This window comes from Gossypium hirsutum, chromosome A09 (genome assembly GCF_007990345.1).
Source record: "Gossypium hirsutum isolate 1008001.06 chromosome A09, Gossypium_hirsutum_v2.1, whole genome shotgun sequence".
NCBI lineage: Eukaryota > Viridiplantae > Streptophyta > Magnoliopsida > Malvales > Malvaceae > Gossypium > Gossypium hirsutum.
In genome coordinates this window covers 60,946,056-60,960,004 of record NC_053432.1, presented here as the reverse complement: position 1 = coordinate 60,960,004, position 13,949 = coordinate 60,946,056, and the positions used below count along the sequence as shown (strand labels likewise).

The following is a 13,949-nucleotide window of genomic DNA, read 5'->3' as shown; positions in this document are numbered from 1 at the left end:
ATATGTAAAATGAATGTAAGGGATAAACTACTGTACTGAGCACTGAAAGATACTATTGTTACTGTATGATCTTATTGAATACGATCTTATTAATAAGTGTTATTGTAATTTAAGAATAATTGAATGGTAATTTATAAAGTTCTTATTGTTAGAATTTATAGTTATGTTTTAAATGCATGTTAAGTATTGGTTTATAGAAATACCACTGAGTGTATACTCAGCGTATGGTTTGTTTTTTCGTATGTAGGATTAGGTGCGAAAGAAAGTTAAGGACTCAGCATCCAAACCAATCCCGAACTCAAAGTGGTGAAGTACCTTTCTATTGGTAAATTGGCATGTACCTAGGCTGTTAAGATTTTATTTTGTAAATGATAAGAATGAGCATGAAAGATGTTGAAACATGCTATGAAATATACATATTTTGGAAGTTAAACTTACATGAGTTTGACTAGCATGATATTGTAGTATAATTTCGATATGAATTGTGGTACATAATCTTTAAGAGGTATTGAAGTGAATGAATGAATATTTGCTAAGTTTGAATGGCATAAAGAATGATATTTTATTTAAGAACTATTAATAAATGTTTGGGCATGAATTAGATGTGTTTAGCATGTGAACATAGCTTAAAAATGGTAAAAAATCATGTTTTCACACGGCCAAGTCACATGGGTGTGTGCTCAGGCCGTGTGACTCTCTGTTTATGTCACACGTGCTGTCCCTACGGTCGTGTGTGCAAGTCAGATCTGCCCACGGCCTAGCCCCACGGTCATGGGAACCCTATGGGCTGGCCATACGGCCATGTCCCAGGCCACACGGGCGTGTGCCCCTATCTTCAATTTAAAATTTCCAAAGTTGCCGGTTTAATCCCGAATTACTTCTAAAGCATGTATTGGGCCCCGTAGACTCATATTAGGGACTTTATAGTGTAATTTGAGAAGTTTCGATTTGGAAATGCAAATTTATGACTCGATTTTTATAAATGCTAGTGTATAAGTCCGGTAATGCCTTGTAACCCTATTCCGGTGACGGTTTGGGGTTAAGGGATGTTACAATATTACTTTTTATATATTATGTAATTTTATAATACCTAAAAATTAAATTTATAGTAATATATAATATTATAAAGTAAATATTAAAAAAGTTAAGTTGGGCATATATAAATTTTAATAAATGAAAAAAATTAAAATATTAAATATTGAATTAAAAAATAACATAAACTTATTTTTAAAAAAATTTAAAAATATGGGTGGTCTAAAATGAGTTTAGATTAGGCAAAATTTTAAACTTATATTTTGAGCCGTCTGGGTTTGGACAAACATAAAGTATGTTAATATCACGACAAACATGACTAGAACTAGGAGAGAAAAAATTTTGATTTTAATAAAAAAATCGACTCATTCGATTTTTCAGTTTCAGTTTAGTCAGGTGGGGCGGGTTGGTCAATTTTGACCTTTATTTAATTGATTAATTGGACCAATTATTGTTTTTGAATTTCAAAACTGAACCGATCGAAAAATGACTTATTTTATATTTTTAAATTATTTAAAATATATTTATATTTAATAATATATAATAGATATATAATCATATAAACTCAACCCAATAACCCAAAGTTAAGCTAACCAAAAAAATCAATCGAATCAAAGTCGGTTCAGTTTGATCGATCTTCTCTACTAAAGTCGGCCAAATCAATTTTCTCATGTCAAAGTTGGTTCGAAAAAACTAATCAAACCGATCAATTAAATCGGTTGTTACCTAAACCCAACTCGACCTAATTCACGAACACCTCTATTATGGATCATCAAATATGAAAAAAAAAATCTTTATTCAAAATGTAATTAAAAAAAAGAATAAAAAATTGAATCATGATTCATGACCCAAATTAAAATACCGTAGCTTTATAGTACAAGAATTACAGTATCTTATCTTTTGGACGTCCCTTCATTAATCTAATCTAATCTAATTTTAATAATATCTTATCAAACTATGTATCAAAGAAAAATATCTTATTTAAATTAAAATATCTTATTTAATGAAAATCAAATTAATTTTTTTAAATTTTTTTTTAAAAAATTTATGAAAACTTCAATCTAATCATATTATAATAATTTGAACAAAGAAAATCTTTCTCCAATATATTATCAAATAAAAAAATATCTGAAATTTAGCTCAATTGATTTATGTGATTGTTTTTAGAAAATGACATTCAACATCTATAAAATTTGGAATTCCAACATTCAAAGTTCTTAATTTGATCTCATATTGCAATCTCATAACTCAATTTAATATAACACAAAATCAACAAGTTGAATCTAAAATTAACTTAATTGATTTATGCAATCCCTCTCAATAAAGTTGAGAAATAGACTCTCATAAAAACCATAAATTGATTTGAGCCATTTTATTTAATTTAGTTTTGGTTCAATTTTATTAAATTAAATTTGATTTTAGTTTGATTTTTATTTAAATTTATTTAATTAATTTTTTGTTTTCAGTTCACAAGATAAAAAATTATTATCTTAACCAAATGAAAAATATTTTTTTTATTAATTTACAGTCAGTAATTTTAATTTTTTAATATTTCTATAATATCAAAATAAATATATATAAATTAATGAAACCCTTTTTTTTCCGATCTCAAACAGGAATATATATATATATATATAACACAAATATATATAGTAAGGCTTCGTTTGGATGGGCGATTGACTGCGGTGCGGTGCGTTTAACTTACTTTTTGTCTCACGCTACAGTATTGCTACAGTATCTAATCTCACCGTCACTATTATTTTTATACTAATCGCAGTTAAACGCACCGCCTATTCAAACTCACCCTAAGACTTAATCAACAGTATAAAGATAAAGCAAAAATGGAACCCATGTTACCTTAAAACTATGACAAATAATTCAGTACTTTTTCAAACTTTCTAGTAAATTACGCTTAATTTTATTAAATTATTAATAAATTAATATTTTAATTATTTAATTTTAAAAAATTATTAATTATTTAATAAAATAATTTAAGTCACTAAACTATTAAAGTCACTTCTAAATAACCTTTATTTTAAATGTCAAAAATTCTTTTTTATATTTAATTTTTTTATAAAATAATTTTAATATTATAAATTTATAAATTAAAATTTAAATAATTTTCTTATTTGATCTCTAACATTAATCATTAAATTAATTTAAATTTAAAATATATTATTTATTCGTTGATAAATATTAACCGATAATACTAATTTTTAAATTCTCGCTTGATATTTACCTGTCAAAATTTAAAAAGCAAAAAAAAAAAAAACCTTCCAGAAGAGTGTAATTATCATTTTTTGTCTTTAAAAGAAAAACACAGGCACACGCGCATAAATTCTCTCACTGTCCTTCATTTTCTTTCTTCTTCACTGTAATATTTTTTCTTCAATGTCTGTAATTACATATTCTTTTCCTGTTAATCTCCCTTTTAAAACATCGAAACCACGTGTGAGCAAGATCGTGATGCTTCAAAACAACCAAGCTCCTTGTAAGAAATCACCGGAAATTCAGATCAGTGGTTTCTCCAACAACAATAAGGTTGAACAAAAAATGATCAGTTTTTTTTTTTGGGTATTTTCGGCTATTGTTTTCCGACCAGAAAGTGAGAAACATGATATGGTTTGTGTGTTTTTTTTTGACAGGTTTTTGAGGATAAAGCTTTGGGTGTAATATGTTACAGAGATGATAATGGTGAAATAGTTTGTGAAGGGTATGATGAAGGTCCTCGTTTCATTTCTCCTACTCTTTTTCATCATAGGTAAGTACATAAAACTCGGATTTTATTCCATCATTATCGAGTTGAGCTGAAGTTATTTAAGACTTCTATATTTAAAAATTACTCGAGATTTACTTAAGCTTGAATTATGGTCATCATTGTAAAGTTGAGCTCAAGTTTGATTGATTACAAATGAGCTTAAGAGCTCGGGGTTTTACTTGAATTTGACTTCGAAAAAAGCTTGAGTTCTAGTAATTATTATAAAAGTCTTGCTCGACCTAGCTTAGCCTATTAAGAAAGGAGAGCTTTTTTTTAAAATTTTGAAAATATTTTTTACACCTCCAAATTTGTCTAAGAGTTTGAAATTTTTTTTTAAAGTTTTCATTAAACCTACCAAAATTCTTTTTAGAAATTCTCATTAAATCCTTCAAATTTTGTAAAAATTAATTTTAATGACCCGCCACTGCTATTAAGAGAGCCAAATTCAAGTACAAATAATTGATCTCAAGTTGATACTAAAAAATTTATAATTCAATCTCAACCCCAATACAAAATTTCTACTTCCACTCCCAGATATAGCTCATTTTTTACTATACTTAAATGAGATTAATCAACCAAGCTTGAGGAGTTAGATTTTATCTCGAGCTAAACCCGAACTTTGAAACTGATATTCAATGGAACTCAATCAAACTTCGGCTCTGACTCAATTACACATGTTTTAGTTACTCTGATTTTAATCTATAATAGTTCATCTTTTTTGGCAAATGTTAAAATGAATGCAGAGATGCAGAGATCCTTGATCTTCTTCAAGAAAGATGGATTCAAATTGTTAATAGTGGAGGCTTCAAAAACCCTAAAAATGGGGTTTCAAACTTCAAGGGGAATGGTTTTAACAAATTCCTTTAGTAAAAACCCTAGCTCTTATATATATACACATATTTGTATGCATATTATATAGCAAAAAAAAAAAAACCAACTCTGTTATATATATATATTTGTGCATATCATATGGGACACGGATATTCCATAATAAAAAATAAAAAAGATTGGAGAATTAAAGCTAAGAGCTCCTTTTGACGTTGAATGTATGATCTTCAACATTGGATTAGGAGAAAAGAGTCGATCTCTAGCAATTCAAACTATCAATCAAACCGGGATTTGAGTATCGTAATACTCGATTCAATTAGATTGAGAGCTTAATTGAACTTTTCATTTTAATATATTTTTGTGTTATGAAATTACATTTTTGTCCTTGTTATATAGAAAAGGTTGAAGTGTAAATGAGCTCGAGCTTGATGCAAACGAACATAATTGAGCTTGAGTTGTGAAAGTTAATAAATGAGCTTAATCGAGTTTGAACCTAAACAATTCAATTAAATGTCGAGCTGAGATCGAAATTAAAAATTAATGTTAGATTGAGCTCGAACTTATTAGAGCTAGGTTTGACACGGATCAATTACACTAATACTCTGGTTGCCATTTATGAGAACAAAACTATGTATTACTGTCAATTTTGGTATATATCGACGGTTGGGAGAGCTGAAACCGTCAAATAATCATTTAAACTCTATAAATCACAGCCATTCAATCCCCATGTTGTTCGGATCCGACGACACTAGTATGTTCGGATCCTTTTTTCAGTTTTTTCATGTATTTGGAAGATCTTTCAAAGGTTTTATCCTCAAACCCCATACCCGGATATAAAACAAAACACGGATATTTTTAGTAAAGTGAGGAACCGGAGCAAGAAAACCCGAATCCGAATCATCCAGACCGGTTTGTATAACTAGATTGACCTAATAACCAGACCCATCAACAAAGGTATAATTTATATATATGAATCACAAAAGAATCTAATTCACTGATCCATTTACATGGTGGAATGCTAAAATTATAAGATCAAAAAAATTTCATGCAGAGATCATCAAAATTTGGAACTCTGATAGAAATTTCTGTCTTATAAAAAAAATCCCATGCAACTTTCCTAAAAGAATAATTATAATTTATTGTTTTTTTGTGAGAAAAAAATGCCCTCAAAAAGAAATGAAAAAAATGGAAATCAATCATATGAACAAGGGGGGAAAAAGAATCAAAGATATGAATATACACTCACAGATTTGAAGAATCACTTAACCGAGGTCCGGATTTGCCCATTCTCTTCACCGGTATCCAAACCAGGTTTTCTTGGCATGGTAGAAAAAGACCATTGATCGGGGATCATCAGGAAATAAGTCGACATTGCTTTCCGGAACCTTTTCTTGTATTGTTTCGGTGAAATTACTGTTGGTGCTGCATTCCTTGGCCCACCGAGGATGCCGGAAGCCTTCACCCAAGTTTCGAGATGCTTGTCCCAGGTATACTGCCTCATGAAATCAATGATTCCGAGAACTAACTCGTGCTTCTCTTCGTCGATTCCGACCAGTAACGAGTAATCCATCACATCACTTGACTGCAAAATCAAAAAGAAAAGAAAAATAATGGATATAAACATGCACCATGCGAATGGATCTCCTGGAATGTTAACAACATCTTCGGGGGGGACAAGCATACAAGAAAAGATCGAAAACTTACCGCAAGAAAAGCAGTGTCATTCCAGACAGCTCTTTCCAACAACCGCTTTGCTTTATTACCGACGAAAATAGGGGAAGTCGGCATTGATTCGATAAAGTTCTGATCAAGCAAAACTTTGTTGCTTCCACTTGTATCGGGGTTATAACGAGATCTTGAAGATCCTTTGAGATCGTATAGCCTCGTGCAGGTTCTTCGAAACAAAAGATTCTCCATAGCCAAAACATCAATTTTTGTTTCTTTCCCGCCTTTAAGATGCTTTGTAGCAACCTTCAAGAAAAATAAAAGTAGACAAAATAATTATTCCGGCTTTGGTAAGCAATGAACGATATATTAACAATTATAATATGTAGCATTAAAATATCTGAAGCTAAACAAACACCTGATAAATACCGAGAATCTTTGCGAGGCATGTGGGACTTCTAGAACTAATTGATTCAGACAAGTACTTAAAATATCCGGGGGCAAATTTTATAAACGATTCCAACTCTGTCTTCGTAACCTGTTTAATGATAAACCGATCATCCAAGGTCTTTGCAAAGAAGACGTTGCTCTTGCCACCCTGAGCACCCCATTTCTTACACCGACTCAGGGACCGTATATAATCTAGCTCTGATGGGCAACACATTCTTCTTAATGCTTCAAACCCCTTTGCGTAATAGCAAGTGACGGTATATTTCACTTTATCAGCTGACCCGTCATCTCCGAAGGAAACCTGGACATGCAAAGCCTTTGTACGGGAGAGTGGGTCCATAATCAGGCTACGAGATCCAGAACCGTCGTCTATTGAACTGAAACTTTGATGTGGATCAAAGGTCAATTCATCAACAGAAAGGAAAGACCGAAGAGTTGATGAATCTGCGGATACAGAGGTAGTTATATCCCCACTGTCTTTATGTCTATCCCCATTGTTGCTTACCTGAAAATGATACTCAGGTGATGCTAGTGCATATGATATCATACTCGTGGGCTCATCATTATAAACCGGAATAACAGTGTCATTAACACCCAAAGGTAAAAGCAGTCTAGCCCCATCTTGCATTTCCAACTCTCGAAATGACGAAACATAGACTGGATCATACTCGCTGAATGTATCGAGCTTTGAAGCACTTCCTAAGAAGTTTTTGTTCAATGAACGGTAGAAACTTAAGAATGGCATCGTTAACCAGCTTATCGAGTCTTCCAAATTTTCTGAACCCCTAGTGGACAATGAAGGTGAAAAAGAAAAAAGAGCCTTCGGCACGATCTTTCCTTCGGAATGGTTTTCCAAATTCAACCTCTCCGTTGCTGTGCCTGCAGCAGCAGAATCAGAAAGATCACATGAATCTTTCTTACACAATACAACTGTTTGTTGAATTTCCCCGGTCCAAGCAGCGTCAAGGGTATCAGACAAGTCTTCTATGACAGGAAAGTGGCCTTCAGATAGGACTCGACGAACAGTTGCAGTAGGTTTCTCACAGTCCGATTGGTCATACATGCTCTGACTAGCAGAAAGACTACCATACTCTTCAATTCCAAGACTCAAATCTCCACTTACTTCCAGTTCTCGTTGGATCACGTCTGACTTATCAGCATTGCCATTTAATTCTCTTTGGTCAGATCCCCTATCAAGCTTTTCATCCACAGGGGACAAGTCACAGCATTCGGGGCCTTTTCCATGCTCCAAGATGTCCACATCTTTGAGCTTCTCATCATCAGTTACAGTTTTCTCCTCGTCTCCTGAAATCAAATTGCTGAAATTGTCCTGCGGCCTGCAATTTTCTAAATTTGTTGCAAAAACCAGGCGATGGTCCCACATATAAGTTTGGAAAAGTAATTGCCGCCGCAACCAATTAAGTTCAAGAATGTCGATAACAGGCTGCCCTTTTCTTACTTCCCTATTCAAAGCCTTTTGCAATGATTCCTAAACCAAATATGAGAGAAATAAAAAACCGGAAAATATAAACAGCAATGAAAATTAGACATTTGTTTTTCAGAATAGAAGTTTTCCAACAGAAGTAATGGAAATCTAACCATACATGGTCAACATAATCACCAGCAATCCGGCTGTTTTGCTAAAGCAAAAAATATATAATACATAAAGGAAGTCTTACCTCGAACTCGAGTTTCTCCTTTTGTAATATCCCTTCTAGTTCAGAAATTTGATTCCTCGATTCTGGTGATTTCACAGTACTATTAGGTGCCCCTTTGCTGATTTTCTTTTCAGCTATTTGATTTAAGGATTTGAGTACTTCAGAAAACAGATGCTCAGCCCGGTCGACCACCTATTTATAATAACCAAAAAAATAAACAAATGAAGTGAGATCTAAATCAGCTTCTTTAAGAAACCGAAACTGTTAATCCTTGCACCTTATCTTTTTCCTTTTGTATCCACTCCTGAATCTCGTAGTCAAACTCAAGTTTTGGGGGTGGAAGGTACACCGAATGTACATCAATTGATGCATACCGGAAGCAAGCAACCATTCTCCCAAATCTACAAACAAGTTTGCATGAATAAAATGATTGATTTCAACTCGAGAAAACATCCGATAATGATTAATGACACAATGTGATGCATTATATATATGGGTCAAGAGCCAGCACGAAAGATGGTTTTTATCACATATTTACAAGGGCAACTTTTTGTACTCGGATACGGCATTCAACTGATAATATAAAAGCAAAAGGAAATTACCCATAGAAACGAAGACAATCTCTATGTAAAGAATGGCCGCAACTTGCAACCCGGCTTGCTGCAGCATGGTTTGAAAAACTAAGCTCCAAAAACTTCCCGAAAGATAAACCCCAAGCAGCATCGGACATCACCACCCTCAGTGTAGCTGGAGGAAAACCATAGGTTCTTGGACATCGCAGGCATCTATGCCACATCCAAATCTTTCCAACTCTTTCACCAGGTAGGAAAACGTCAGTGAGTTTTTTAACGGATATGGTGAGGGTTCCTTGCCGATGAGTATAGCAATGAACGTGAGCTTCTGAAGGCATGTCACAACAATGGCATTGGTAACTCTGAAAGATCAGTAATTTCTTTAGTTTCAAGAGAACTGCTGCAGTGCATATGATCAAATATATATAAAAGTGGAAAAGAGAGACTTTACCTGATCGAATAAATGATCCCGCAAAAACCGACCCAAAGGTTTATCGAAACTGCCGTAGTATTTGATCCGAAACAGATGGGATCTTTCGCAGACAGTCCCTTTCCATGCACATCGTGATGATAAAGAAACCAAAATGCTCTGATTGTCCGAGGGTGTTGGAGGAAATTCTTCTTTTATTGGTTTTGGCTCCTGGGATTGGTTATTACAGTTTTGACTATCATGATGCACCGATGATGCCTCCGAAAGACCAGATTGAATTTCAACTGCTGTGCTACAATTCTCTTGGTCAATGTGTACTGTAGAATTTTGTTGTGAAGAATTTAACAGCCCGACATGATGATTACTCATAGTGGCTGACTCACTTTTGTTAACAAAAGATCCCATAGTCGACGATTCTTTGGGACCAGTATCAGTTTTCTTGGAAAAGGAATCTAAATTAACTTTCTCGGTAGTGGATTGTGGAGATGGCAGGCTAGAACCATTAGATAAACAAGTTTGTGCAGCTTCTTTTGGCAAAGCACGATTAACAACCGAGAACGGAAGATTTAAAGTGGGAATACTGTTAGCTCTTTGCAGATCACTACCATGTGGAGGTTCCTGGGATGTTTCATTGACCGGAACAGTGAAACCAGGAAATGTTGATATGGACCTCGCAATAGTTGGTGGTTTATCAAGAAGTGTCACCGTAATGGGAGAGCTAAAAGAGGAATCTGGAAGAGAGGCTCCTTCATCGGCAAGAAATGATGTCTCCAGAGCCAAGTGATAAGCGGCAAAAATTCCATATTGGATAACATGCTTGACTTTCTTCAATTTATCTCCATTTTCACCCCGAAGTAATATCTGAAGCAAAACATTTACAAATTCAGTTAGACTAGACCTGCAGCAGCTGAAAAACAAATACATTAATGTCTTCCATTTGGTTTTTTTTCAGTTACTTTTGATTACTTACAGTGAAACCCAATGGCTTTCGGCAGCCTTCAAAATACATTAACGTCTTCGCCAATTTCTTCCCTCTTTGTCCGGCAGAGCCAAGATCTTCAAAGAACCTCTCGACATGAAATTTTTCACAGTAACCTAGTTTCTGAGAAGAGAGATGGTCGACTGAAGGGACTATTTGAGCACCAGTGCATCGAGCAATGCGTTCTAACAATGACCTTTTGATATTTAGAACAAGTGATATGTCTTCCTCGAGGAGATATTCCTGGGCATACCGAGAAACTGATTTCTCTACCAGAAGGATATTTGGTTTATGCGCATGTATCTTCGCTACAGCCATCTTCAAATGGTCTTTTTCCTGGTTTAATGATGTCAAAAAATATATAACAGAAGGACAAAATAATAATAGCTTACGGAAATAAAAATTTGATATATCCTAAACAGAAAGAAACATATAAACATGAAAATACCTGCTTCAACAAAGTATCGAAACTTGATAATTGGTTGGAGACCCGCTGGTATTCGAGAGCTCCACCAAGGATCAACAACCGAGGCTTCTCTATTTTTGAATTCATTCGTCGATGAGCAACATTTTTCTTGCAAACAACTCCTTTGACAACCATACTATAAGAAACATCACAAAACTCAGAAACAGAAAAACGGAGTGTCGAAAACTAGTGCAATAGTATATCTGGAAGCAGTCTTAGAGGTCATCTCAGGGTCTATACTAATTTAGATTCTAATTCATTAGGAAAAAAAAAATCAAAAAACAGATTGGATGGAAACAATTGTTATATTGTGTAACATTTACCTCTCACGACGACAACCAGAAGCTATGCATTTCACTTTAACATATCCACCGGGATCCATCCCTCCCCCTTGGCTCGTATCAGGCTTCAAAAGCGTGGCAGCTTCCCATGAAAGAGCAGTGATGATATCCAACCAGCTCTCCCTGTCATTTTCATCACCCACAGGAAGGCACTCGACTTGTAAAAGTTGAGCTACCAAAGCCCGGAAATGTCCATCAACTATACTCTTCACCGCTTTCTTGTGCTCTTCTCTCGATCTATCTTTAATCCGAGACTCCCCACTTCCGAAGCTACTCGAGCTGCGCATGTATCCCCAATCTCCTGTAACATCCACATCATCATCATCATCGAACAGAAGAGCTTCCCTCTCGTCTTCTTCGTTTTGGGGTTCAGGAGGGAGCCAAAGAAGTCCATTATTCTCAAAATCTACAGGCTCAGTAGCATATAAAGCCGATGACATTTCACCTTCGTCACCAACTTCGGGTTCATCTTCCTTCACAATCTGTGATATTCCTTCTAAACACGGTGAAGGGAGACTATGGTCAATTGGAGAACAGCTTAAATTTTTTGAGTCATTGTTTTCACTATCGGGATGAAATGCATGCAACTCATCATTGCTCGTCTCATCAAAGCCGATAGGACTACAATAGCCACTATCTTGAGAGAAATGCTTTGACTCGGAATCAGACAGATATATGCTGTATTCATCGTCGTCGTCGTCATCATCATAATCACTCCTGATGCAAACAAAAAGTAAGCAACAATAAGTGATTGGAATAGAACACTAAGACCTTGTTTTACTCAACTCTCCAATAAATTCTATTGGCTACTGGTTTCTGGTTTCCTGTATTCTATTCGATAGACAACACAGATAAAAAATGACAGATTACAGAGTGATGCACAAACACATGAAAACTCAGATGTCTATACAGATTTAAGTTCTGTTTGATCGATAGAAAAACCTGAAAATTTTTAAGAAATGCAATTAAGAAGGTAAGATTCCATACCTGTCTGACAAAAGTTCATAGTTTGAAGATGGATCTTCTACATCCATCATAAGATCATCACTTGTCATTGTTATTCTCTTGCTGGATCTATCCATGCTTCGATTCATTGAAGACAGTTGACGAGGGCTGGGAATAGATCTCGAATGAGCCAGATATGGAACCGAGCCGAGACTATAGCTACTGCTATAATTAGATTTAGTGCTCATAAAGCTAGCGGCTGACGGTGAAGAGCTAATATCCTCATCGAGCTCTTGCACTTCATCATTGATAGCATTTATGCCCTGCTCCCATTGCTTGAAACAATAATTACATACCCGAAGTTGCTCCCTCTCTTCTTGGAGAATACTGAAGTCATCCAATGGCGCAGGAACCGAGTTTGTTGTACACTTGGCACAGAAAACTCGGCCACAGAGTCGGCAATGGTGTCTACGGTTAAATAATGTGAACTGAGAATCACATTCATAGCACACCCTGCAGATATGATCAGGCATCCAAAAATCCCTCGACACATTATCAGGCTCGGATCGCCAAGGGAGCCATGACTTAACTAAACTAACTAGCTCAGAAATCGTCTTGCTAGTGGCATCCATCTTTAAACTATCCTAATGCCCCTGCTCATTAAGGTAGCTCCATTTGAAACTCGAAACAAGCCATAAACAATACAGCATGCAGTTCAATCCGAAACGAAGCCACAATCCCACCAAGTGCAACCATCGAAAATAAAAAATTCTAACAATCAAAAACCGACTATTATGCCTACCGGTCAGCCTATCAAAGTAATTCGTACTTCTCCATCTCAACTACGTAAGAATAATCGAAACCCCGATTCTACTATTTGAACTTTGATCAAATGCTGATCCAAATCAATGCCTGGCAACACAATCTACTCTAGAATTCAACTAAAATGGCATCCGAAAAATTTGACATAAATCACAATTAATTGAACCTCAAAAAGGGTAAAATACTGATCCTATCACTAAAATATACGATCAAAACACGCCTTTTCTCATGAATCAACTCGATGCCCGTCATTCAGAAAACAATCCTAAAAATTAAAACAAAATCCGATCAAAATAACACTAATAAAAATACATTTCTAATAACCAAATAAACAAATCTATACACAATTCAGGTTTAGATATAGGAAACAGCATTACCTCAAATCCCAATCAATCAACGATCAATGAAGCATACAGCCTCCAGATTCTTGCCACGTACGCAAACAGACCGTTACAAAGCATTCATAAAAAGCAAAAAAAAAAAAAAAACCCAGAACCCAGAATTCGATTCTTTATGAAGAAATCAATATAAATGATGAAATTATTGATTTTTGATTTTGAAAATCTCGTTTTCAATATTAAAAAAAAACCCAATAATTTTGTTTAAAAAAAATCTATCCTATCTGTATATACATGCAAGAAAATCTTTTGATAATTATTTGATCTAATCTAAATATCTAAATCTACAAAATTCAGTAAAAACTTTCCTTTTCTTCCTATAAAATTAATTTTAAAAAAACCCAGTAATTCTATTTAACAAAATTGTATCAAAACAACCGGAAAAAAAATCTTATGCACTGTATTTCTGTATATATGTGCAAGAATTTTTTTTTTTGGTAATATATTTTATCTAATCCTAATATCTAAACCTACAAAATTGAGTTCCTAAAAAATAATCCTTTTTGTTCTTTTTATTAAAATTGTTTGAAACTGATGATTCTATTATTTTGTCCCTTTTAATTTAGTCCTAACAACACACTGAGCTGTATATTAATAATAATTAA

At 34.3% G+C, this 13,949-nt stretch overlaps 2 protein-coding genes across 2 annotated transcripts; one reads left to right on the top strand and one right to left on the bottom strand.

Annotated features, from left to right (window-relative positions):
* Positions 1 to 3,358: 3,358 nt before the first annotated feature.
* On the top strand, positions 3,359 to 4,835 carry LOC107890266 (uncharacterized). Its single transcript, XM_016814743.2, has 3 exons — positions 3,359 to 3,573; positions 3,678 to 3,793; positions 4,534 to 4,835. The coding sequence occupies exons 1-3, from the start codon at positions 3,424 to 3,426 to the stop codon at positions 4,655 to 4,657; spliced, it is 390 nt and encodes a 129-aa protein (XP_016670232.1). The 5' UTR covers positions 3,359 to 3,423; the 3' UTR covers positions 4,658 to 4,835.
* Positions 4,836 to 5,374: 539 nt separating this feature from the next.
* Positions 5,375 to 13,903, bottom strand: LOC107889030 (1-phosphatidylinositol-3-phosphate 5-kinase FAB1B). The gene is made up of 12 exons (XM_016813323.2): positions 13,324 to 13,903; positions 12,167 to 13,211; positions 11,162 to 11,896; positions 10,821 to 10,974; positions 10,364 to 10,708; positions 9,415 to 10,254; positions 8,994 to 9,325; positions 8,669 to 8,792; positions 8,413 to 8,583; positions 6,702 to 8,222; positions 6,323 to 6,589; positions 5,375 to 6,200 (listed from the first exon to the last, which is right to left on the bottom strand). Exons 2-12 carry the CDS (start codon positions 12,754 to 12,756, stop codon positions 5,877 to 5,879), a joined length of 5,403 nt encoding a protein of 1,800 aa, XP_016668812.2. The 5' UTR covers positions 12,757 to 13,211; positions 13,324 to 13,903; the 3' UTR covers positions 5,375 to 5,876.
* Positions 13,904 to 13,949: the final 46 nt, after the last annotated feature.

Coding starts and splice junctions, on each gene's coding strand:
- LOC107890266 (XM_016814743.2), top strand. CDS start 3,424: ATGTCTGTAATTACATATTCTTTTCCTGTTAATCTCCCTTTTAAAACA. Junction 3,574..3,677: donor GTTTCTCCAACAACAATAAG/GTTGAACAAAAA, acceptor TTTTTTTGACAG/GTTTTTGAGGATAAAGCTTT. Junction 3,794..4,533: donor CCTACTCTTTTTCATCATAG/GTAAGTACATAA, acceptor AAATGAATGCAG/AGATGCAGAGATCCTTGATC.
- LOC107889030 (XM_016813323.2), bottom strand. CDS start 12,756: ATGGATGCCACTAGCAAGACGATTTCTGAGCTAGTTAGTTTAGTTAAG. Junction 9,326..9,414: donor GGGATCATTTATTCGATCAG/GTAAAGTCTCTC, acceptor CTGATCTTTCAG/AGTTACCAATGCCATTGTTG. Junction 6,201..6,322: donor ATGACACTGCTTTTCTTGCG/GTAAGTTTTCGA, acceptor TTGATTTTGCAG/TCAAGTGATGTGATGGATTA.